Source organism: Macaca fascicularis, chromosome 4 (assembly GCF_037993035.2).
Source record: "Macaca fascicularis isolate 582-1 chromosome 4, T2T-MFA8v1.1".
In the NCBI taxonomy this organism is placed as follows: domain Eukaryota; kingdom Metazoa; phylum Chordata; class Mammalia; order Primates; family Cercopithecidae; genus Macaca; species Macaca fascicularis.
This window is the reverse complement of record NC_088378.1, coordinates 128737673-128763908: the sequence shown is the minus strand read 5'-3', so window position 1 is coordinate 128763908 and position 26236 is coordinate 128737673. Positions and strand designations below refer to the sequence as shown.

Here is a 26236-nt window from a genome sequence, read left to right as displayed (position 1 = left end):
TATTTTTTAAAACCTGAATTACATTCTGTACAATTCACCTTTTACCTATCCTTGATGTTTATTTAAAATAAAAGACAACAACAAAACCCCCAGTATATTTTGTGGGCATTTGTAGTTAACCTAGACTACAAAGGCACCTGCTCTCACTCCAGGCCACATAATATTGTTGTGTTGTTTTGTTTTGTTTTGTTTTGTTTGTTTTGAGTCTTGCTCCATCGCCCAGGCTAGAGTGCAATGCCCGATCTCGGCTCACTGCAACTTTTGTCTCCCAGATTCAAGCGATTCTCCTGCCTCAGCCTCCCGAGTAGCTGGGATTACAGGAGCCCACCACCACGCCCAGCTAATTTTTGTATTTTTAATAGACACAGGGTTTCACTATGTTGTCCAGACTGGTCTCGAACTGCTGACCTCAGGTGATCCACCCGCCTCGGCCTCCCAAAGTGTTGGAATTACAGGTGTGAGCCACCGCGCCCGCCCTGGGCCACATAATTTAAATGCTTTGGATACAGAGAAGTTTCAACAATTTGAGATTTCAGATTAAAAAATGGGTGGTAGTTATACTTGGACCAAAGAATGTTAAAAGATTGACTAGCTCTCTTTTAAGAATGAGGGGGTTATGTAATGAAAATTCCGCAAATATGGAGATAAAAGGTATCTACATAAAGAGAAGGCAGTAGAATGTTTTGAGAGTGATTTACTCTGCCTCACCTTCCTTTTGGTCACTAAAGTTTTTTGTTTTCCTTTTTAATGTTCACATATGGGCTTCACAGGTAAGGTTTCACGAATTTTGGAATGGAGAAAGAGTGTTGCAAAGGAAAGCTTAGTACATTTAAAAGTTAGGACGAACCAGTTATTTGCCTAATAACTAAGTTAAAAGTGGTTTTGGTTTTTAAAAAGCATATGCAAAACGTATTTACTGAGGCTTGCTCTAATTAGAGTTCTAAACAAATCTTGTAGGTTTTTTTTTTTGTCTTTAATCTTCCCCGTTCGCGTGTCAAGCTAAAACTGTGTGTGTGTGTGTGTGTGTGTGTGTGTAGAGAGAGAGCCTGCAAGAGAATTAGCACGCACCTCGTGGATCTTAATAATTTTTTTTAAAGCCAAATAAAACTTTCTTGAATAAACCAGTACATTTCTGAAGTTAAAAAGAATCCCAAAGGAAACAGGAATGAACATCCTTGGAGCTTGATTTACCAAAAAAAAAAAAAAAAAAATTTTAATTAAAAAAATCCTAATCTCCACATTTTTTGCCAGGCGAGAACCGAAGTTTGGAGGTAGAGGAGCAGGCGAGCGGTTTGCCCGGGCGCAGAGCATGAAGGCCGGGCGGGCGCGGGGAGCGGGCGCCCGCCGCCCGGCGCGGGGGTGAGCGAGAGAGAGAGCGGAGCGCGTGTGGCCGGCGCCGCTCGGCCGGGAGCTCCCGCGCTCGCGCCCCGCGCCCCGCGCCCGCCGCCGCCGCCGCCGCCCCTGTTGCGATGGCGCAGAAACCCCGTTGACAAGGCACTGCTTTTTCATGACGGTGAGTTTCCCTTTGAGTGTATTATAATTTTGTGATAAAAATTTCAAGGAGAAAAAAAAAACACACAACCTCCTTCCTCTGCCTCTTTCCTTCGGGGAGGGGAAAAGCGAGGGAGGGGGGGCTGGAGATCTGTCTCCAGACAGAAAAGAAAGAGGAGCAAATTAAACACCGAGTTGCCAAAACCAGGATATTAGGTTTCAGCCCAGAGAGCTATTGGCTAAGGCTGTGTTTTTTTTTTTTTGGGGGGGGGGTGGGTTTGTGGGTGGGTGATGGTGGTGGTGGGTGGATGTTTAATGGACACGGAGAAAAGGGGAATCGAGTGTTTATGCCTTTCCCAGCGCTGCCGGGGCCCCGGGAAGACCAAGTTCAGTGTCTCGGGCGGGGGCGCAGGCGGGCAGGGGGCGGCGAGGCCGGGCCGGGGGCGCCTCGGCGAGGTGGGGGCCCGGCGCCTTTCTTTTTCCTTTTTTTTTTTCTCTTTTCCGCGGATGCAAATTTCTGGAGCGGGGAGAGGGAGAGCCCGGGAAGGGGGTGGCGTGGCGGTTGGTGGTGGGGAGGGGAGGGGAGGGAAGCCTTTTAATGACTCATTGATTGAGCCGGTTTAAAATTAGTTGTGTGCGCGAGTGTGAGTGTGTTTTCCGCCCCCCGGAGCCGCCGGGAGCCGGGAAGGAGGGAGCAGGGCTCGGCGAGGGGAAGACGGCGCGGCGGGGCCGCGAGCAGGGGGCAGGGAGGGCCTGGAGTGACGGCGGGCGAGGAAGAAAAATAAGCTTTTCCAATCTCCTCCCCTCTGTTTTCCCCCCCTCGTTTCTTTTCTCTCTCGGAAGCTCTAGGGTGTGAATCACATTTTCTTTCTTCTCGGCAAAATGGACCCCGCGTCTGGGGAGGGGGAGGGGAAAGGGTGGGGAGGGAGGCGGCGGAGACGGGGTTTATTTTTCATCCTGGCTTCGTCCTTCCCGCCGCATCTGCGGGCGGCCGCGGCGAGGAAAGCAGGTCCGGGCTGCGGCGGGGAGAGCTCGGGGCCGGCGAGTCGCCCTGGCCCCGCTCCGAGCCCGCGGCGGCGGCGCGCACCTGCCGCGGGACTGCCCTTTCCCAGCCGCTCGCTGCCTTCTGAAGCACCGCAGAGGATCCGCGGTCGGATCCGGCCGAGCCCCCAGCCACGCGGAGGATCCGCGGCCGGGTCCGGCTGAGTCCCCAGCCGGGCGGAGGACTCGCGGCCCAGCCGGGCGTTTCCTACGAGGCCCGTGTTGTCCGCCGCGCTGGCCAGAAGAGCTGTGTGGCTGGGACGGCGCTTTTTTGGCCGAGTGCGCGCGGGCCTGATGCTATTCGCGCCCCCCGAGTCGCCCCGAATGCGGGATCTTGGGTGGGGGGTGCGGTTGGAAGGCGCTAAGATGGCGCTGGGCCTGGCCTGTCGCCAGGGCTGGTGGCGCAGTTGCTCGGCGGGCGCCATCTTTCTCGCGGCGCGGGCGGCGCCCTCCGAGGACATGTCGCTGACCAGGGCGCCGCGAGGCCCGGGGCCAGCGGGAGCCGAGAGCGGGGTGCTGAATTCTGGAGATGGGACTGGGGTCGCGCGGCCTTCTCCTTCCGCACGGCCCCAGACCCAAAAGACGAGGCCGCCGACTCGGAGCGGGAAGGGCTGGGGTCAGCTTCTTCCTCCTTCCCACTTGTGATGGAAGAAGGGGACTGGGCGTCGAGCCTCGCGGCTGATGGGTTCCCTCCCTGACCCCGCACCCCCACTCCTCCCAGTCAAAATTGGAGGTGAGGCGCTTCTGCCATTTCTCTCCTGCCATCTGAGAGTGGACGCCTTTGTCTTCTCTGGCCCGGCTTGGGGGCAGGGCATTGAGGCTTTTCCTTCATTCTCCAGTTATTGGAAGTAGAGTCCAACCAGGTTACAAAACTAAAAAAAGAGTCCAGGACATTGTCTGTCTGCCTTCCCGTAACATGGTTCTCTTGTGGGTACCCTACGCTTCGTTTCTTAGTTTTACTCTAAAACAACCATGAGGAGACATTTACTAGTCAGATTGAGAAGGTGATGGGTTCCAGTTTTCTGAAACTTCTTGTTGGCTTTCATATTACTTCAAATGGCAGTGAATTAAAAGTTTCTTAGAACGCTGATCTGAAAAGTTAAATATGCTTTAAAACACTCTGAAACTCTTCTAAAAAGCAAAACTGCATTATTTTCCTAAAAGCATCCATGTAAGTATCTGTTGGTAGTAAGTATCTGTGTTAGAGATGGGGGAGGGGTTTAACGTTTACATTGTTACTGAAAAGAGGAGGGGAAAGATTTGTAAAGCTCTGATTTCTCTAGAAGTCCGCAGACATGGAAAGTAAGTAGTTAATTTCTAGTATAGAAAAATAACACAGTGGTGCCAGTAGGTGTGTCCTTGTGTTTATAAATATACATAGTGGATGTTTTAGACCATTTAATAAGACCTATCTCATTGAACATCTGTATGCCAGAAACTGTGCTTGATGCTTTGTATAATTTCTATTATATCAGCCCTGAAATAGTGATTTTATGATCTGTCTACCGGGGAATGAACTAACGTTCACAGAAGTATAGTAATTGTTCGAGGTCTTGCAGTTTTTAGTAAAGTTGCCATTGGATAACGAAAGCTGTGTTTACCCCTACACCTGTGGTTTCCAAATCTGAGCATCAGAATTAACTTGGGAGATGTTTTTAAATAGAGATTTGTAACATCACCTCTTCCACCATCATTTGCTAGGGCCAATGGGGTCCTTTAATTGTGTGTCAGGCGCTCCAACTTCTTGATGTTCAGTGTTGACATTCTGGCCCACCTTGCACCCGCTATACCCAAAGATCTAGTATTCATTCCAAAACTTTCCAGGTGATTCCAGTGTGATACAGATACACATTTGGACTTTCTTATACTATGCTATGCACTGTTCTGCTGGCTCTTTTGAATTGGAACATGAGAATTGAGGTCCATATAATTTTTTTTTTTGAGAAGGAGTCTCGCTCTGTCGCCCAGGCTGGAGTGTAGTGGCGCGATCTCGGCTCACTGCAAGCTCCGCCTCCCGGGTTCACGCCATTCCCCTGCCTCAGCCTCCGGAGTAGCTGGGACTACAGGCGCCCGCCACCACGTCCGGCTAATTTTTTATATTTTTTTTAGTAGAGACGGGGTTTCACCGTGTTAGCCAGGATGGTCTCGATCTCCTGACCTCATGATCCGCCCGTCTCAGCCTCCCAAAGTGCTGGGATTACAGGCTTGGGCCACCGCGCCCGGCCGAGGTCCATATAATTTTGAGTTTCAGCAGTTTTTTGCTCACATTAGTCTCATTTTAATTTTTCCCATTCTAGCTGCCATTTATCAAATAATCGAAATTATTTCCTCAGAGAAAAAGGTTTAGGTATCCTAAGACCTTAAAATCTCAGTACATTTTTAAAAGTATATTGTCTCATTCTGTTGGGAAGTTACACAACATACAGGCTTCTAGGTCTAGCCAGGCCATCTAGTTTAGTCAAGACAGCTGTGTAACAAACATAGCATTGAGGCAGGGCACGGTGGCTCATGCCTGTAATCCCAGCACTTCGGGAAGCCGAGGCGGGCGGATTACCTGAGGTCAGGAGTTAGAGACCAGCCTGTCCAACATGGTGAAACCCCATCTCTACCAAAAATACAAAAAAGTTAGCCGGGTGTGGTGGCAGGTGCCTGTAATCACAGCTACTTGGGAGGCTGAGGCAAGAGAATCACTTGAACTGGGGAGGCAGAGGTTGCAGTGGCCCGAGACCGTGCCATTGCACTCCCAGTCTGGGAAACAAGAATGAAACTCCAATCTCAAAAAAAAAGAATCCAGGATTGATCCAGAAATTAAGAATAGGGTAGAAAAGACCGATATAAAGACCTGAAGATAAATCCTTAAAAGACTGTTTCCTGAATTTTGAATTGTGGACATACCTTCTGGTTTTGGGAAGTAGGATGGTCAAGTTATGTGGAACCCAATAGCAGAATATGTATAAAAACACAGGTCAGGGCCAGGCACGGTGGCTCACACCTGTAATCCCATCACTTTGGGAGGCTGAGGTGGGCGGATCACAGGGTCAGGAGTTTGAGACCAGCCTGACCAACATGGTGAAACCCTGTCTCTACTAAAAATACAAAAATTAGCCTGGCGTGGTGGCACGTGTCTGTAATCCCAGCTACTCAGGAGGTTGAGACAGGAGAATGGTTTGAACCTGGGAGGTTGCAGAGAGCTGAGATCGCACCACTGCACTCCAGCCTGGTGACAAAAAACGGGTCAGGAAGAAGCATCTAGAGCAGGTGATGAATAGATGACCTTACTAAAATGAGAAAGAGAACTAAGTCAGTGATGAAATCATTAACTTCTCTGGATTAAGGATCATATATTTTACTTATTTTGTGCTTTCCCTTGTTGATTCTTCTCAGATCGTTGTGTTTAGTGATTGCTAGGAAGAGTAGTTTAAAACTTAGATTTTTGATGCAGATGTCAGAATTAATACCATCTTTGCATATGTCCACATTGGAAAATTTTTGTAAGGAGCATCTGTTGAATACCTCTGTGCAGTCTGTCCAGTCTAGACCACTAGGTGGGTGGAGTGACTTACAGTTTTTGAAGGGAAGTCACTTCTGGTTTTTCTCGCCTTGTTTTTTATGGTAAATGCCAAAGTAATTATAATCTTTGACTAGACTAAAATCCAGTAAAGCTTGAAATGAGGGGGAAATCTAAAATAAACTTGCTTAGAGGGAAACAGTAGCTTCTTTAACCTTTATTGGAATTCAAGATCTCTGCACTCACGGAATTTACAGTATAGTGGGGAAGGACAGAAAATAGTTAAAATCACGATAATGACAGATTAAGAAAAAATATAAGTGGCTGGTGGAGCTAAAAGAGTATGTTGGGAATGACCATTTTGTGTAGTAAGGGTCAAGGAAAGTCTCTTTGTAGAGGTGATATTTGAGCTGAGACTTGAAACATGAACTTGTGCTAGCCATGTGAAAAGCTGGGGAGACATTCCAGACATGGGAACAAGTTCAAAGAACTGGAAGGCTGGGTGTTAGAATGGAGAGAAGGGTCCTCTGAGCAAGGGGAGAAATTAAGAATAGGGTAGGCATGAGATGGAGATGGAGAAATCCTATAGGTCTTCTTGTGTTACATCATAGGGGGATTTTTGGATTTTATTCTAATGGCAATGAGGGGTTTTAATTTGGGCAGTGATAATTTTTTTAAAAAATAACTATTTAGAGGAAGAGAGGAAACAGGGAAGTTAGGAGGGTATTGTAGTAGCCCAAGATCAATAGTATTTCGGGCAAGTAAAGTGGCAATGAGATACAGCAGAGTAGACAGCAGCTTTCACATATATATTTTGGAGATGGAATCAGAAGGATTTGCTTAATAGGTTGGCTGTGGAGGGAGAGGGAGGAATCAAGGGTGCCTTCAGGTTGCACGCCCCAGCCTTGGGCTGCTGATGGTACCATTTGCTGGTTGGAGAAGACTGGAGGAGGAACAGGTGGGGAGGGGTGGGTAGCAAGAGTTCTGTGTGGAACCTGTTGTATGTTTGAAATACTTGGGAGACATCCAAGTGGAGAGTTAAGTAGGCAATGAATATTTAAGTCGAGCTGAGGGGAGTGATCTAGACTGCACATGAATTTTGGGAGTGACTAGTGTACAGATGGCATGTCATGGAACTGATTGAGATTGTGGCCTTAAGATCAAGCCGTAGGAGACTGATTTGACTAATAAAACTCTGGCCTCCCACACAGCCAGCTCTGTGGGGGAAAAAAAAACCCTAAAACACTAACAATGGCTAAAGCTTGGGCAAAGGAGACTGAGAAGTTTCAGCCATTAAAGTGGGAGAGTGTTTTATTTTCAAGAAAGAGGGAATGGTCACCTCTGTCAAATGCTGCTGAGAAGTTACACAATGAGAATAGAGAAATGTTTATTCGGATTTGACAACATGATGGTGATTGTTTTGACAAGTGGTCCAAGCCACATTGGAATGCTTTGAAGAGAGAGTAGGAAGGGAGGTGAATATCGACAGTTAGGGAAATTTTGCTGCTGTAAAGTGGAGAGAAACAGTTTAGTGGCTTCAGAGGGAGATGGGGTCAAAGAAGAGGGCTTTTTTTTTTTTTTTTTAGACAAGGTGTCAGTCATCCAGGTTGGAGTGCAATGGTGCAAATTATGGCTCACCACAGCCTCAGCCTCCTGTGATCAAGTGATCCTCCTACCTCAGCCTCTTCTGAGTAGCTGGGACCACAGGTGTGCACCACCATAACCCAACTAATGAAAAAAAAAATTTTTTTTTGTAGAGACAGAGTCTCCCTATGTAAAGAAGAGGGCCTTTCTTTTAAACAGTGGGAACTAGATAGGCTAATGAGAATATTTAATAGAGAAGGTGAGACTAATCCAGAAGACTACCAGTGGAGCAGCATTCTTTTTTTTTTTTTTTTTGGAGACGGAGTTTTACTCTTGTTGCCCAGGCTGGAGTGCAGTGGTGCAATCTCGGCTCACTGCAACCTTCACCTCGGGTTCAAGCAATTCTGCCTCAGCCTCCCAAGTAGCTAGGATTACAGGTATGCACCACCACACCTGGCTAATTTTGTATTTTTAGTAGAGACAGGGTTCCACACAGTGTCTTGGTAGTCTTGGTCTCTTCGCAAGGCCAGCAACTTAAACGAAGAAGGGATAGTGGATTAGTGGATGATTTCAGGAGAGATGGACACTTCACCTTGAGCAACAGGACAAGGAACTGAGTAACTGGGAAACAAGGTCGTTTCAATGCTGGGCATTGTTGAATCCTCACCATGGCTTGGGGCCATGAATTTAAGGGGAAACCAGTCAGCTGAGCTAGTTGTGTGATTTTTCTCCTAGCAACATTCAGCTGTTATGACTGCAGCAAAGAGCAGGCAGGTGATCAGTTCACCCAAAATTCGTGTTTTGCCCTGCAGGTTTGACGGAGGAGGAGCAGTGCCAGAGGCTTGAGAGTAGTTGCAAGGGGGTGATTTTGATGATGAGCCTTGAAATGTTAGCCAAGTAGGAAAGCAGGAGAAGAATCGGTGTGGAGGCCATGAAAATCATTACTGGCTTAAAGTGAGTTAATGGGTACAGAGTTTCATTTTGGGAAGATGAAAAATTTCTAAAGCTGGATAGGGCTCTTGATTTCACAACAATGTGAATGTATGTATTGCCACTCAACCGAACACTTTTGAATAGTTAAAATTCAGTAATTCTATAGAGAAATAAAGGGTTTTCCCAATCCTGGAAAAAAAAAATGGTTAAAATTGCACTTTGGGAGGCCGAGGCAGGCAAATCACTTGAGGCCAGGAGTTCGAAACCAGCCTGGCCAACATGGCAAAACCTATATCTACTAAAAATACAAAAAAAATAGCCAGGCATGGTGGCACACACCTGTAATCCCAGCTACTCAGGAGGCTGAGGCATGAGAACTGCTTGAACCTGGAAGGCAGACATTGCAGTGAGCTGAGATCTCCCCACTGTACTTCAGCCTGGGTGACAGAGCTAGACTGTCTCAAAAAAAAAAAAAAAAAAAGAACACTTAAATATTTGTGGCAGATAGAGGTGTTATTTGCATATGGAAGAAAATTGCTTTGGAAATGAAATCTCAGATTACTGAAACTAAAGAGAAAGTATGTCTTCTTATCATGGTACCAAACTTGAGGGTGCATAAGTCACCTATAGACGTAGAGATTCTAGAATAGGACCTGAGAATATTACATTATTTGCTCCCATGTTTACTGTTTTGTTCTAAGCCTTTATCACAGCATTCAAAACAAGTTGAGCACTCAGTAAACATTTGCTGACTCAGTATTTGCAGAACCTAGGTAGAGTAGAATGATGGGAATCAAAAGGAAAGCAGTGTTCTGTAGAGATCGGCAATGCCTCATAGTATTAGAGGGATCTGTGAGAAAAAGAATCAAGACCATTGAATGTGTGGTGGGTTATAGCATTTGACGTTCTGATCTGTGCAAGTGATAAGAAAAAAAATCTGATTACAGAACAGGAGAGGAGAGAAATAAGCATTGAGTTCCGTTTTTTGTTTGTTTTTGAGACAGGGTCTCTCACTCTGTTACCCCGGCTGGAGTGCAGTGGTATAGTCGTAGCTCACTGCAGCCTGAACCTCCTGGACTCAAGGGATCCCCCCACCTCAGCCTCCCAGGTAGCTGGGACTATAGGAACGCAACACCATGCCCAGATAATTAAAGAAAAAAAATTTTTTTTTTTTTGGTAGAGACGGGGGTCTCTCTTTGTTACCCAGGCTGGCCTCAAACTCCTGGGCTCAAGCAGCCTTCCCACCTTGCCCTCCCAAAGTGCTGGGATTACAAGCATGAGCCACAGCATCCTGCCAAGAAAATCATTTTTTACTTAAACAATGTCAAATGGAAGTATGTAGCACCCCCCCACCTTCTTTTCCCCATTCTTTCCTCTTTGAATCTGCTGTCATTCCCTTTTTCATGAGTTTTCTTTGCTCCCCAAATAGGCTAAACCATAACCGTAAAGTGAGATTAGAGAAAATAAGAATGGAGTAGATGATGGAATTCAAAATAGCTGTCTACATTCTTCACTGAGAAAGATAGCTTTGAGTTAAAGGTGAGAGGAGCAAATCTGGAATGTATCCACCATGGGGAAAACGGGTGAAACAGCATGATTTACGTAGCATACCAGATGCGTTTCTGCATGGCATGGCTCTTGCTTGATGAATAATGTTCTGTATAGTAGAAGTGGAAAATACAGTGAGTGAAGGAGCTGGCAGAAGGTGGGCTGGGGGAGTTGGGGAAGAGTGAAATGAGTATGGAGAGGTGAGAGAGCTGACTGAAAAGGCATGTGGGGTGTGGACTTTAAAAGGAAAGCCCTAAGGTGGAAATCACTAACATGGTGCCTGGCTGCTAGCAAAGGGAGCCCAGGACTTGGCTGTGCTGGGGGTAGCCTGCCCTTTTGTAGTGCAGTTGAGGAGAGCTCAGGGACTGTCAGAATGCTGTGTGGGAAGATGGAAGAAAGAGGACCTAGTAGCAGCAGCTTTGTTCTGGTTTGTTGTTTTCTCTTCCCTACCTCGTGTGTACTCCCACTCAGGAAAAGATCCTGAGACCTCGCTGTTATCAGATCTTATACCCAGGTTCTCCTTAATCCCGATCAACTTTAACCTATAAAGTTATGATTTGTTTACTTACAAATTTATTTGTAATAAAGTTGTGAAACCGAACATGTTCTGTTTTTGTGGGTTCTTTTGCTCTCTATCTTGCAAACACATTAAACACTTAACATTACTTAAAATTAAAGCCCTGAGTCTGAGAATGTGAGAGAATAAGATATGACAGATACTGGCTTTCTAGAAATGGTTTATTTCAGTTGAACCCAAATCCAGGACACTTTGTTTCATTAGGAATTGAACTTTGTGTCCTGGCCTGAAGTGGAAACATTTTCACAAGGAAGAAAATGAGGGGGAAGAGAAATAATATTTGTTAAACCTTCACCTTGTTTGAGACCCTGACGGGTTTTGTTTTTGTTTTTGTTTTTTGAGATGGGAGCTCACTATGTTGCACAGGCGTGTCTCAAACTCCTGGGCTCAAGCGATCTTCTCACCTCGGCCTCCCAAAGTGCTAGGACTACAGGTATGAGGCACTGCACCTGGCCTCTGATAGGTTTTTAATAAATACAGTCATGCGCCATTTAATGACAGGGATTGGTTCTGCTGAATGCATCGTTAGGTGATTTCATTGTGTACAAACACCATAGAGTGCTGTTACGCAAACCAAGATGGTATAACCTACCACACACCTAGGCCATATGATATAGCCTGTTCCTCCTGTACTGTAAATCTGTACAGCATGTTACTGTACCTGGATACTATAGGTGACTGTATTTGTGTATCTCGACATATCTAAACATAGGGTACAGTGAAAATATGACACAAAAGAAAAAATGGTGTACCTGCATAGGGCAGTTACCATGAATGAAGCTTGGAGGACTGGAAGTTGGTCTGGGTGAGTCAGTGAGTGGTGAATGAATGTGAAGGCCTAGGACATTACTGTACACTACTATGAACTTTATAGACACCATACACTTAGGCTACATTAAGTTTATGAAACATTTTTCTTTTCTTAATAAGAAGCTTTTTCTTACAAACATTTTTGGTTTTTTTCCAAGACAGTATCTTGATCACCCAGGGTTGGAGTCCCATGGCATGATCATAGCTATAGCCTCCATCTCGCAGGCTCAAGCAGCCCTCTCACCTCAGCCTCTGTTGAGTAGCTGGGATTATGTGCGTGCACCACCATACCCAGCTAATTTTTTTTTTTTTAATGTAGATATGAGTTCTCGCTATGTTGCCCAAGCTGGTCTCAAACTCCTGGCTTCAAGCAGTCCTCTTGCCTCAGCCTCCCACAGTGTTGGGATTACAGGTATAAGCCACTCCGCTTGGCCTAGATTTAATTTAACCCTGAGACTTTTTAGAAGTGCAAATAAGTATATTTAGACATTGATGCTGGATGTGGTGGCTCATGCCTGTAATCCCAGCACTTTGGGAGGCTGAAGTGGGTGAATCACTTGAGGTCAGGAGTTTGAGACCAGACTGGCCAACATGAAGAAACCCCATCTCTACTAAAAATACAAAAATTAGCCAGGCGTAGTGGCAGGTGCTTGTGATCCCAGCTATTCTGGAGGCTGAGGCACAAGAATTGCTTTGAATCTGGGAGGCGGAGGTTGTAGTGAGCTGAAATCGCGCCACTGCACTCCAGTCTGGGTGACGAGAGAAACTCTTGTCACAAAAAAAAAGGAGAGAAAGAAATTGGCTGGTTGGTTTATTTCTTTTATTTATTTTTTGAGATGGAATCTCACTCCGTTGCCCAGGCTGGAGTGCAGTGGCACAATCTCAGCTGACTGCAAACTCCACCTCCCAGGTTCAAGTGAGTCTCATGCCTCAGCCTCCCCAGTAGCTAGGATTTACAGGCACATGCCACCATGCCCAGCTATCTTTTTTTTTTTTTTGAGACGGAGTCTCGCTCTGTTGCCTAGGCTGGAGTGCAATGGCGTGAACTCAGCTCACTGCAAGCTCCGCCTCCCAGGTTCACGCCATTCTTCTGCCACAGCCTCCCAAGTAGTGGAGACTACAGGCACCTGCCACCATGCCCGGCTAATTTTTTTTTTTTTTTAAAGTAGAGACAGGGTTTCACTGTGTTACCTAGGATGATCTCGATCTCCTGACCTTGTGATCTGCCCGCCTCGGCCTCCCAAAGTGCTGGGATTACAGGCGTGAGCCACCGCGCCCAGCCGCTAATTTTTGTATTTTTAGTAGAGATGGGGTTTTACCGTGTTGGCCAGGCTGGTTTCCAACTCCTAACCTCAAGTGATCCACCAGCCTGGGCCTCCCAGAGTACTGGGATTACAGGCATGAGCCACCATGGCCGGCCAGGTTGGTTTATTCTTATTTCCCATTGGAATTGTAATTCTCCAGATCTGTGAGAGTTTTAGGACGGAGAAATCTGTGGAAGTTAACCCCTTTTCACTGTGTGTGTGTGTGTGTGTGTGTGTGTGTGTGTGTGTGTGTGTGTGTGTTTGGCCGTGTACCTGTGACCTTGAACTCCTGGAGTCAAGTGATCCTCCTGCTTCCCCTGCCAAGTAGTTGAGACTACAGGTGTACTCCACCATGCCTGACTCTATTTTATATATTTTATGAGCACTAATATTTTATGTTCTTTTTTCATTTGTATTGTCAAGTTTTAAGGTTAAGCTAGACATATCAATTAAGAACTTACTATAAGTGGCCGGGCATCATGGCTCCCACCTGTAATCCCAGCAGTTTGGGATGCTGAGGCGGACAGATCACTTGAGGCCAGGACTTTGAGACCAGCCTGGCCAACATGGTGAAACCCATCTCTACTAAAAATACAAAAAAAAAAAAAAAAAAAAATTGCCCGGCGTGATGGCCGGCACCTGTAATTGCAGCTACTCGGGAGGCTGAGGCAGGAGCATTGCTTGAACCTGGGAGGCGGAGGTTGCAATGAGCCAAGATCACGCCATTGCAATCCATCCCGGGCAACAAGAGCAAAACTCCGTCTCAAAAACAACAAAAAAAAAGAAACCGCAAGTCATGCAAGAGTCTATTTACTGATCTCCCCACCAACACTCACAAAGAGAATTATGCATGAACTACAGTCAAGGTAACTGAAAAGATCTACATCTGTTGTTAGAAAGTTGTCTAACTTGTTTTCCAAAACTTTTTGCTATTAGATTTTAAAACGTGACAAAAGACTAGGAGCGGTGGCTCACACCTGTAATCCCAGCACTTTGGGAGGCCGAGGCTGGTGCATCACCTGAGGTCAGGAATTCAAGAGCAGCCTGGCCAACATAGCGAGATCCCATCTCTACTAAAAATATAAAAATTAGCCAGGCATGATGGTGCACGCCCGCAATCCCAGCTACTCAGGAGGCTGAGGCACAAGAATTGCTTGAACCTGGGAGGTGGAGGTTGCAGTGAGCCAACATCATGCCACTGCCTGGGCAACAGAGGGCAAGACTCTGTCTCAAAAAATAAAAATAAAATACATATATATATATATATATATAATGTGACCTATTTCACATTGTTTTATTTCTGTCATATATTACCTCAATTCCCAACATATAATTATTATTTCATATATGTTCTATGTCTCAAATTACCTTACTATCAAAAATTACCTTGAGCTTGACTCTCAAGCATATCTTTAGGACATAAGAGGCTGTGAAAGTCACAGAATAAATATTTTCAGAGCATGATGTGGATTTTGTATAATGTATATGCACCTTTAAGATATGTTCCATTCTTTTTAAGATTAACTTTTCAAATTAAATATTTTTTTCTTACATCATACTGCTTTCTAGAATGTTTCTTTTCTAAGAGGAATGTCTTGTTTTGAAAATTATTACCATCACTATCTACTCTGAAATAAAAAGGCAGTGCAGTGATATTTCATCAGCAAATATTTATTAAATGCTAAATTTGTGCAGAGCATTTGGAGGGCACAGGAACACATAATCTAGGCAGGTGGATCATATGTACACACAGAAAACTACACAACAGTGTATGGTAAGTGCCAAATGATTAGTATAAGCAAGAGAAAAGGAGAGAGAACCTTTGACTGAGGTGTTGTGACAGCATCTATTCATTTATCCATTCAGCAAACGTTGAGCACATAATGTGTGCCAGGTGCCATTCTAGGCTCCCAGGATGCTGCAGTGAGCAAAAGATCAAAGCCCTGTTCTCTTGGGAAAGACAGACAATAAACCTAAGCAGACTCTGTAGTATGTTATGGGGTAAACATATAGGAAGATAGGGAGTGCTGGGGTGTGGGAAGATTGTCTGGAAGGTCATGATTGTCTTTGAGCAGAGTCTTGAAAAAGTCTTAAGCCTGAGGATATCTGGAGGAAGGGCATTCCAGGCAGACAGCAGCCACTGCAAAGGGCCTAAGACATGAGCATGCATTTTGAGTTCTGGGTGTGGCAAGGTAGCAAGGGCAAGAATCAAAAGGGATCAGAGAGGTTGAGGAGCAGAGCAGTCGTGTAGGACATTATGGGTGTTCACAGTCTAGCACATAAAAGAATTTTGGTTTTTACATGACAGGAAGTGAAGGTTCATTGGAGAGTTTTGATATCTGTTTTAAAAGGGTCACTTCTGGAATTTGGGTTGAGAATAGATTCTAGAGTATAAAAGAGCAAAAGCAGAGACAGCTGGTGGGAGATGATGATGGCTTGGACCAGAGAGATGGTAGTGGAGGTGGTACGTGATTGGATTCTGGATGTATTTTGAAGGTATAGCCAGTGGGATTTCCGGACAGATGCGATGTGGGTAAAAGAGAATGAGCTGTCAGTCAGGTGCGGTGCTCATGCCTGAATCCCGGCATTTTGGGAGGCCAAGGCGGGTGGATCACCTGAGGTCAGGAGTTTGAGACCAGCCTGACCAACATGGAGAAACCCCATCTCTACTAAAAGTACAAAATTAGCCAGGTGTGGTGGCATGTGCCTGTAATCCCAGCTACTCGGGAGGCTGAGGCAGGGGAATCGCTTGAATCCAGGAGGCAGAGCTTGCGGTGAGCTGAGATCGTGCCATTGCACACCAGCCTGGGCAACAAGAGCGAAACTCCATCTCAAAAAAAAAAAGATGAACTATCAAGGGTTACATGTAAGAAATGGAATTTGAACTGGAGCCTAAAGGAAAAGGAAGATTTTGTTGACCAGGAAAAGATACATAAGCAGAGGAACTTACGTGGAAAAGAACAAAGTTAGGTTGGGATTTTATAAGAGAGGCAGACAGTAAGGAGACTTCTTTGGATGAATTGAGAAGTTTAAAAAGAGAGAGAAAAGGGAAGGCTGGGAAGGGACCTTGTGATCAGCTTGTGAAATGCACTAAATGTAAGGCCAAAGTATTTTAATTTTCTCTTTTTTTTTTTTTTTTTTTTTTTGAGACGGAGTCTCGCTCTGTCGCCCAGGCTGGAGTGCAGTGGCGCGATCTTGGCTCACTGCAAGCTCTGCCTCCCGGGCCCACGCCATTCTCCTGCCTCAGCCTCCCGAGTAGCTGGGACCACAGGTGCCCGCCACCACACCCGGCTAATTTTTTGTATTTTTAGTAGAGACGAGGTTTCACCGTGTTAGCCAGGAAGGTCTCGATCTCCTGACCTTGTGATCCGCCCGCCTCAGCCTCCCAAAGTGCTGGGATTACAGGCGTGAGCCACCACGCCCGGCTAATTTTCTCTTATATGTTAAAAAATCCTAAAGGTTTTCAAGCAAGGAGTGATTTGACTTAAAAAGGAAAAAAAAGTAACAGCTTTGGAACCAGACCGATCTGAGTTCTAGCATCTTGCTGTAGGTACTGCCTTGAGTGAGTAACTTCCCTGAGGGAGTGTGCCTTAGTTTCTTCCTCTGGAGAGAGGACTTACCTTTCAGAGGGAGTTTGAAAGGACTAAGTGAGATCATGCATATGAAGCATTAACATAATGTCAACCCATTTGGGTCTCAGCTATCACTGCTTTTTTTATTATTAAATTGTTACAGGCCCGGTGCAGTGATTCATACCTGTAATCCCAGCACTTTGGGACACCAAAGCAGGTGGATCACCTGAGGAGGTCAAGTGTGAGACCAGCCTGGCCAACATGGTGAAACCCTGTCTCTACAAAAATTGCAAAAATTAGCCGAGCATGGTGGCACGCACCTGTAATCCCAGCTGTTCCAGAGGCTGAGGCAGGAGAATCGCTTAAGCCTGGGAGGCAGAGGTTTCAGTGAGCCACGATTGCACTCCAGCCTTGGTGACAAAGTGAGACTCTGTCTCAAAAATAAATAAATAAAATGGTGGACCCAGCTATGGAAAAGAATGATATCATGCCCTTTGCAGAAACATGGATGGAGGCAGAGTTCATTATCCTAAGTGAACTAACTCAGAAACAGAAAATCAAATGCCACACGTTCTAAGTTATAAGTAGGAGCTAAACAACAGTACACATGGACATAAAGATGGAAATAATAGACACTAGGGACTTCAAAAGGGGGTAGGGAGGGAGCGGAGTGAGGGTTGACAATTACCTATTGGGTACAGTGTTCACTATTTGGGTAATGGGTACACTAAAAGCCCAGTCGCCACCAGTATGCAATATGCCCATGTAAAAAATATGCACATGTACCCTCTGAATCTAAAATTAAAATAAATCTAAAAAAGAGTCACATAAACCAGAAAAAGAAAACAAATTTTTTTAATTAGAAAAAAAAAAGGTGGGCCGGGCATGGTGGCTCACACCTGTAATCCCAGTATTTTGGTAGCCCAAGGCAGGCAGATCACTTGAGGCAAGGAGTTTGAGACCAGCTTGGCCAACGTGATGAAACCTTGTCTCTACAAAAAATACAAAATTAGCTGGGGGTAGTGGCAGGCACCTGTAGTCCCAGCTACTCGGGAGACCGAGACAGGAGAATCGCTCAAACCCTGGAGGTGGAGGTTGTAGTCAGTTGAGATCAAGTCACTGCACTCCAGCCTGGGCACTGTCTCTAAATAAATAAATAAAATTAGAAAACAAATTGTGTAGTGTTTGCATATAACCTACACAGATCCTCCCATATACTTTAAATCATCTCTAGATTTGTTTTAATTTTTATTTTTTATTACTGCTCCTTGCAGAGCATAGCTACCCGATAGGCAGCATGCCCACAGTAGCCAGTCATTTCTAGAATACTTACAATATTTAATACAATGTAAATGCTATGTAATCGTTGTTAGACTATATCATTTTAAAATTTGTATTATTTTTTGATGTTATATTGTCATTTTTTGTTTTATTTTTCCCAAATATTTTCAATCTGTGGTCGTTTGAATCTGGGGGTGCAGAACCCATGAATATGGAGGGCTTGACTGTATTAACAGTGCCTGGAGAAGGGGAACATCACACACTGGGGCCTGTCGTGGGGTGGGGGGAGGGGGAGGGATAGCATTAGGAGATATACCTAATGTAAATGACGAGTTAATGGATGCAGCACATCAACATGGCACATGTATATATATGTAACCTGTACGTTGTACACATGTACCCTAGAACTTAAAGTATAATTTTAAAAATGATTAAAGAACAATGATAAATAGTAATCATTATTGGTCAAAAAAAAAAAAAAAAGTGCCTGGAAATTTTTTACCCAGTAGAAATATATATTAGAGACAAAGTCTCACTATATTGCCCAGGCTGGACTTGTACTCCTGAGCTCAAATGAACCTCCTGCCTTGGCCTCCCAAAGTGCTGGGATTATAGGCAGGAGCCACCATACCTGGCTGAAATATTATTATATCACATTATATTAGCAAATATCTTGAAATATTACTGTCTTCCAAATGAGGGTAGTTATTAGATTCACCACTAAATCTTTTTTTTTTTTTTCTGAGATGGACACTTGCTCTGTCGTCCAGGCTAAAATTCAGTGGTGTGATCTCAGCCTACTGCAACCTCCGCCTCCTGGGTTCAAGGGAGTCTCCTGCCTCAGTCTCCTTCTCAGTAGCTGGGACTACAGGCACGCGCCACCATGCCTGGCTAATTTTTTGTATTTTTAGTAGAGATGGGATTTCACCATGTTAGCCAGGATGGTCTCAATCTCTCGACCTTGTGATCCTCGAGCCTTGGCCTCCCAAAGCACTGGGATTGCAGGCATGAGCCACCGCTCCCGGCCCATCACCACCGTTCTTGTCCAGAAGTTTTTCATCTTCTCCAACTGAAACTATGTATCTCATGGTCTCTTGATACAAATAATTACAATACAAATTCCAGTTCACATGGCGTTTCTTAGGATTTATTAAAGATTTCAGTAGACAGAAGTTTATGTCTCTTAAAGAGAGTTTAAAAAGATGACATTAAATCAGTATCTTTAAACTGTTTGTAGAAACTCATTGTAAAACCTTGCTTGGAATAATATGCTACAAATATATTTGTCCATATTCTTTCTTAAATATTTATTTATTTATTTATTTGAGACCGAATCTTGCTCTGTCTCCCAAGCTGGAGTGCAGTGGCCCGATCTTGGCTGACTGCAACCTCCGCCCCCCGGGTTCAAGCAATTCTCCTGCCTCAGCTTCCCAAGTAGCTGGAATTACAGGCGTGCACTACCACACTCAGGTAATTTTGGGGTTTTTGTTTTGTTTTTTTTTTTTAAGACACAGTCTCACTCTGTTGCCCTGGCTGGAGTGCAATGGCACAATCTCGGCTCACTGCAACCTCTGCCTTCCAGCTTCAAGTGATTCTCCTGCCTCAGCCTTCCAAGTAGCTGGGATTACAGGTGCCTGCCACCACGCCCAGCTAATTTTTGTATTTTTAGTAGAGATAGGGTTTCACTATGTTGGCCAGGCTGGTCTCCAACTCCTGACCTTGTGATCTGTCCGCCTCGGCCTCCCAAAGTGATTTTTTTTATTTTTAGTAGAGATGGGGTTTTGCCATGTTGGCCAGGCTGGTCTCCAACTCCTGACCTCAAGTGATCTGCCCACTTCGGCCTCCCAAAGTGCTGGGATTATAAGCCTCAGCCATCGTGCCCGGACTTAAATCATTTTTAAGCTTAAATAAAAGCACACTTGTTTTCTCCTTGTTAGGAAACTGATTTTGTCCACACATTTTTTTCTTTTTTCTTTTCTTTTTTTTTGAGACAGGGTCTCGCTTCATCGCCCAGGCTGGAGTGCAGTGGTGTGATCTCAGCTCACTGCAACCTCCGCCTCCTGGGTTCAAGGGATTCTCGTGTCTCAGCCTCCTGAGTAGCTGGGACTACAAGCGCCCACCAGCACATCTGGCTATGTCCACACATTTTCTGTTTGAGTCTATCTTTATAAAAGGGAATCTTCAGTGTATCTTCCATGGTAACGTTGACTTTGTAAAATGGAATTTTGTTTGTTAACATTATTATTTTCATAGGGCTTATTTTTCTTGGAACACGCCATAAAACCAAAATATTTTGAATGTTACTCATTGACAGAGAGTAAAGAGAGTCAAGAGTTTTCATAATAACTTTAATCAGATTGCTAATGCTGATGCTTAATAAAAGAAATATACAGCCGGGCACAGTGACTAACGCCTGTAATCCCAGTACTTTGGGAGGCCCAGATGGGCAGATCACCTGAGGTCAGGAGTTCAAGACCAGCCTGGCCAACATGGTGAAACCCTGTCTCTACTAAAAATACAAAATTAGCCAGGCATGGTGGTGGGTGCCTGTAATCCCAGCTACTTGGGAGGCTAAAGCAGGGGAATTGCTGAAACCTGGAGGTGGAGGCTGCGGTGAGCCGAGATCGAGCCACTCCACTCCAGCCTGGCCAGCAGAGCAAGACTCTTAAAAGAAAAAAAAGAGAGAGAGAGAGAGAGAGAGAAATCTACATTTTGTTTATAATTACTGACATTTTGAATTTTTTAAAGCAGTTCCATACATAGGGACCAGAATATATTTAAATGACACCAAGAAATGGTGTCCTACTATTAAGCAGTTTTGACTTTAATAGCTCAATTTTTACCATACTGTATTTTAGTGAATGTTTTGACTGTGGGCTAGGAATGCAAACAGCAGAGTCCCGTCTTTTTTACTATTTATGACTGGCATTGTACAAAAATGTCCATAGTCTGTAAAAGTGGAAAAAATCATATTCGTAGTATTATTGCTTTTATTTCATTTAAAATGTTCTCTAAAATAGGTCAGGCATGGTGGCTCATGCCTTAATCCCAGCACTTTGGGAAGCCAAGGCAGGCAGATTACTTGAGGTCAGGAGTTCGATACCAGCCTGGCCAACATGGTGAAACCCTGTCTCTACTAAACATACAAAAATTATCCAGATGCGGTGGCGCACACCTATAATCCCAGCTACTCAGGAGGCTGAGGTAGGAGAATCTGCTTGAACCTGGGAGGCCAAGATTGCAGCGAGCCAAGATCACGCCACTGCACTCTAGCCTGGGTGACAGAGTGAGACTCCATCTCAAAACAAAAAATAAAAAAGTATTCCCTAAAATAAATTCCCTTTGCTTTAGGAAAAACATAAATGACTTAGATAAATCTCCATTTTGTTTAATGAAATATATCATCATGCTGGGCATGGTGACTCACACCTGTAATCTCAGCACTTTGTGAGGCCAAGGCAGGAGGATTCCTTGAGGCCAGGAGTTTGAGACCAGCCTGGGCAACATGGTGAGCAATCCCTTCTGTATGAATTTTTTAAAAATTAGCACAGTGGCATGCACCTTTGTTTTCAGCTACTTGGGAGGCTGAGGTAGGAGAATCACTTTGAGCCACGTTCATGCCATTGTAATCCAGCCTGGGCAACAGAGCAAGACCTTATCTCAGAAAAAAAAAACAAAAAAACAAAAAACACACACACATATATGCGTAAATATTTTTCTGAATAAAACTAGAAATAGATAAGTATCAGAGCAGTTTCTATTTAATATTCAGATAGTTTGTCTTTATTGAGAATATATAAGTAAGACTTACTTTTGGCTCTTTTAGCTTTTAGTTTTTTTTGTTTTTAATAGAGATGAGGTCTCACTTATGTTGTCCAGGCTGGTCTTGAACTCATGCACATAAACAGTCCTCCCTCCTCAGCTCCCAAAGTGCTGAGATTACAGCTGTGAGCCACCATGCCCAGCCCCTCATTTCTCAATCATTTCCTGTGTATGGTTTTCCATAGTTATCAAAATGCCCTCACACTCTCTTAGAAAACACAGTAAAGAAGTATAAAAACATTTTTGTCACAGCATCTGGTTTTTAACATATTGTAGAGTTGTCTTTTCTTTAAGGTCTAGTGTTAGTATACTCAGTAGACCTTAAACCCATACCTGACTATGCCTTCAACTTAGTAAATGTCTTCAACTTAGATATTTACTTCCGAGTCTTTTGATGAACACAACTATTATTAATATAATAAATTACTGTGCTAAATGTTTGGAGACTTCAAATAACTATTTTATATTTATGTTCAGCACATAAATCCCTTTGTAAGGAGGTTTGTTAAATATTAAGTGGATTATCTTGGAAGGACACACAATCTTTTATTCTGTGGATCTTTAAAACTTGTATTTGCTTACACCTGAGAGAAGTAAATGGTCTGATTTGGAGAAGATGTGGGGATCAGTTGATTCCTCACTTTTTTTACACTGGCTTGATAGATGCCTGGCTGGATGATAAGGGTCCAACATTAGCCAGTGGATCCTGGACCATGGAGGACCAGGCCTGCATCCCAGAGTCTGTGCTGTACCATCATGAAAAAGTGCTCACATGTAGCCTCGGTGCATATTCTTGGAAAGTAAATTAGTAACTGACATTACCCCTAAAAATGTCCTTTGGAAACCAGAATCTTACGAAAGTAATTGCATAGGGTAAACGGTTATTAGGCATATATGTATCAGGCATTGCCCTACCCTCTGCTAACACAGAGATGAAAGGAAACTCATCCAGTTTTCATGGAACTTGTAAGCCAACGGGAAAGCCAGAAAAAACAAGTATACTCATGTGTTGCTTAAGGATGAGGATACGTTCTAAGAAATGCCCTAGCAATTTCATTATCTTGTGAACATCAGAGTACTCTTACACAAACCTAGATGATCTAGCCTACTGCAGACCCAAGCTGTATGGTATAGCCTATTGTTCCCAGGCACAAGACTGTGCAGCATGTTACTATACTGAATACTGTAGGCAACCATAACACAATGGTAAGCATTAGTGTGTCTAATCCTATTCACACACAGAAAAGGTACACTAACAATATTATATATATATACACACATATATATACACATACTATATATACACATATATACACATACATATACATATATATATATAGTTTGTTTGTTTTTTGTTTTTTTGAGACGGAATTTCGCTCTTGTTGCCCAGGCTGGAGTGCAATGGCACGATCTCTGCTCACTGTAACCTCTGCCTCCTGGGTTCAAACGATTCTCCTGCCTCAGCCTCCCAAGTAGCTGGGATTACAGGCATGTGCCAGGCCTGACTAATTCTGTGTTTTTAGTAGAGACAGGGTTTCTCCACGTTGGTCAGGCTGGTCTCAAACTCCTGACCTCAGATGATCTGCCCATCTTGGCCTCCCAAAGTGCTGAGATTACAGGCGTGAGCCACTGCGCCCAGCCAGTATTATACTCTTATGGGACCATAATCATGTATGTGGTCCACTGTATATGAAAAGTTGTTATGGGGCACATGGCCGTATTGTCATACATGTGTCAGGTGCTGGTAAGATGTCAGATGTCCTCTAGGGGATATGAATAAGTGAATAATGAATTTTGCTTCAGGATTTAAATAAAACTAAAGAAAGGCAGTATCATTTTACTCAAGACCTTCAGGATAAGTAGGCATTGTCAGTTGACCGCTTGGAGGTGGGTAGGAATGTCTTCAAAGTAAAAGGAATATGCAAAGTCAAATAATTGAAAAACTGATAAGTTTTGGGGACATCAGGTGGTCAAGGAAGCAAAGAACTAAGGGTTTCTTACAGGGACAAGTGGGATGGGTAGAGATAGGCTAGCTAGTGCCTATTGTAATGGGCCAGTATATTCAGCTCTCTGATGGCAAAAAAACCATACAGCCTAAAAGTTGTCTGCCTTTGGGATGGGAGAATTAAATGCTGTCTCATCAGCACTCTCATAGCACGTTATGGTTGTGTATTCATTTATATTTGGGCTCTGCTTTTTTAAAAATATTAGGTCTAACTGTGTAGCCTAGTCTGGTCTTGAACTTCTGGCTTCAAGCGATCCTCCTGCCTTGGCCTCCCAGAGTGCTGGGATTACAGGCGGGAGCCACTATGCCCAGCCTGCGCTGCTTTAATTGGGAACAGAAGATAAGCATAATGAAGATTATCACACAGAGCAGTGTCTGATCAGTGTTGCTGCTGTCAGAATTCTGGGCAGAGAATTATGAAGACAGGCTGAGGTTGTCAGAGACGGATTCACAGAGATCAGATCCAAACTAATTTTGAATAATGGTTGTATTTTCAGTAGACATGGGAGAGGAAGAAGAGCATTTCAGGTAAGGAAATTTGTCACCTGGACAAGGACAGATGCTGGGAAAGTACATCATTGTGTTTGGAGGCTAGGAGAGTGGCAGTGGGCTAGAATAGACGGTAAGGGAGTAGTGGAAAATAACTTTAGCCCTATTGTATGTTGTCAGCTTAAATAAAGTTCTTTGTTTTCCACTTTAGATTGTTCTCCTATAGGAATAACCTGGTCTCCAAAGTAAGAAAAATATGCTTTCTTGAAAAACTGAAGTTTTCAAGAAAAAGTGACTAAACACACTCTCCCTGTGTGCCTGGTTCTGTTGCAGGTTTGCCATCCTGTGACCAACACATTAGAAAGGGTGATAAGTTCATTTTTTAAAATGTTTGCTGAGTTCCTATTATGTGCCAGGGGCTATTCTGGGTGCCAAGGGTCATTGGTGAACAGACACAAACCTCTGCCCTGATGGAGCTGACTTTCTAATGTAAATATGAGTCAATGTGCTAAAGAGGAGAAGGAAGAAGTAGAGGAATTATTTGGCGGGAAGGAGTAAAAAAGGATTGATACTGAATGTGGCTTAGGGTGATGCATTCCCAAATAAGATTTTGCCCACAGCATCTTTCCTTCAGTCAGGTTGCCAAGAAACAGGATTCTCCCCTTAAGTTTGGAGAGTTGGAGCCTCAGTTTGTGTTTCTGAGTCAGCCTGAGGCCCTTGTTTGCAGGTCCCACCTGACTCCACTCAGACCTGGAACAGGTTCCCCAATTTGCTTGAAATTTTCCCGAGGGCAACTAGTAACCCCAGATTCCAGGTGAATCAGAATCTCCAGGGTTGGGGTAGCGGAGGACAGGAGTCCATGGTTTTTGTTTTCTTGAAACAGAGTCTTACTCTGTTGCTGAGGGCAGTGGTGCAACGATAGCTCACTGCAGCTTTGACCTTCTGGGCTCAAGAAATCCTCTCACCTCAGCCTCCCCAGTAACTGGGACCACAGGCATGTGCCACCATACCTGGCTAATTTTTTTTTTTTCTTTTTTTTTTTTTTTTTGAGACAGGGGTCTTACACTGTTGGCCAGGCTGGAGTGCAATGGCGCCATCTGGGTTCACTGCAACCTCCACTTCCCGGACTCTGTTGATCCTCCCGCATTAGCCTCTCAAGTAGCTGGGACTACAGGCATGTGCCACCATGCCCAGCTAATTTTTGTATTTTTTAGTAGAGACAGGGTTTTGCTATGTTGCCTAGGCTGGTCTCAAACTCCTGAACTCAAGCGATCCGCCCACTTGACCTCCCAAAGTGCTGGGATTACAAGCATGAGCCACTGTGCTCAGTGGTTTTTCATGTTTTGTTTGTTTTTTGAGACAGAGTTTTGCTCTTGTCACTCAGGCTGGAGTGCAATGGCATGATCTTGGCTCACTGCAACCTCTGCCTCCCAGGTTCAAGCAGTTCTGCCTCAGCCTCCCGAGTAGCTGGGATTAAAGGTACCCATCACCAGGCCTGGCTAATTTTTGTATTTTTAGTAGAGACAGGGTTTTGCCATGTTGGCCAGACTGCTCTTGAACTCCTGACCTCAAGTGATCCACCCGCCTCGGCTGCCCAAAGTGCTGGGCTTACAGGCATAAGCCACCATGTCCAGCCATTCATGTTTTTAATAACCAACTCCAGTTCATAGTATTATTATTATTATTTTTTTTTTTTTGAGACGGAGTCTCGCTCTGTCGCCCAGGCTGGAGTGCAGTGGCGCGATCTCAGCTCACTGCAACCTCCGCCTCCCGGGTTCACGCCATTCTCCTGCCTCAGCCTCCTGAGTAGCTGGGACTACAGGTGCCCGCCACCGCGCCCGGCTAATTTTTTTTTTGTATTTTTAGTAGAGGCGGGGTTTCACTGTGTTCGCCAGGATGGTCTGGATCTCCTGACCTCGTGATCCGCCCACCTTGGCCTCCCAAAGTGCTGGGATTACAAGTGTAAGCCACCGTGCCCGGCCTCATATTATTATTTATTTATTTATTTATTTATTTATTTATTTATTTATTTTGAGATGGAGTCTCACTCTGTCGCCCAGGCTGGAGTGCAGTGGCACAATGTGGGCTCACTGCAAGCTCCACCTCCCAGGTTCACCCCATTCTCCTGCGTCAGCTTCCCGAGTAGCTGGGACTACAGGCATCGGCCACCACACCCAGATAATTTTTTGTATTTTTAGTAGAGACGGGGTTTCACCATGTTAGCCAGGATGGTCTCGATCTCCTGACCTCATGATCCGCCCATCTCGGCCT

General features: G+C 44.5%; 1 protein-coding gene across 3 annotated transcripts in view; it reads left to right on the top strand.

Moving 5' to 3' along the window:
- The first annotated feature begins 1249 nt into the window (after positions 1 to 1249).
- The window catches only part of BICRAL (BICRA like chromatin remodeling complex associated protein), an 89077-nt gene continuing 64090 nt past the window's right edge, over positions 1250 to 26236 (top strand). For 2 of the 3 annotated variants that reach the window (XM_045390905.3, XM_045390906.3), the window contains exon 1: positions 1250 to 1513. Coding sequence is in view for 1 of the 3 variants with exons in the window: in XM_045390904.3 (XP_045246839.2) it covers positions 3214 to 3265 (52 nt within the window). In the remaining 2 variants the exon portion in view is untranslated. Of the gene's footprint in view, positions 1514 to 2141; positions 3266 to 26236 lie in introns of those variants that run through there. The other variant, XM_045390904.3, reaches the window with a different exon arrangement.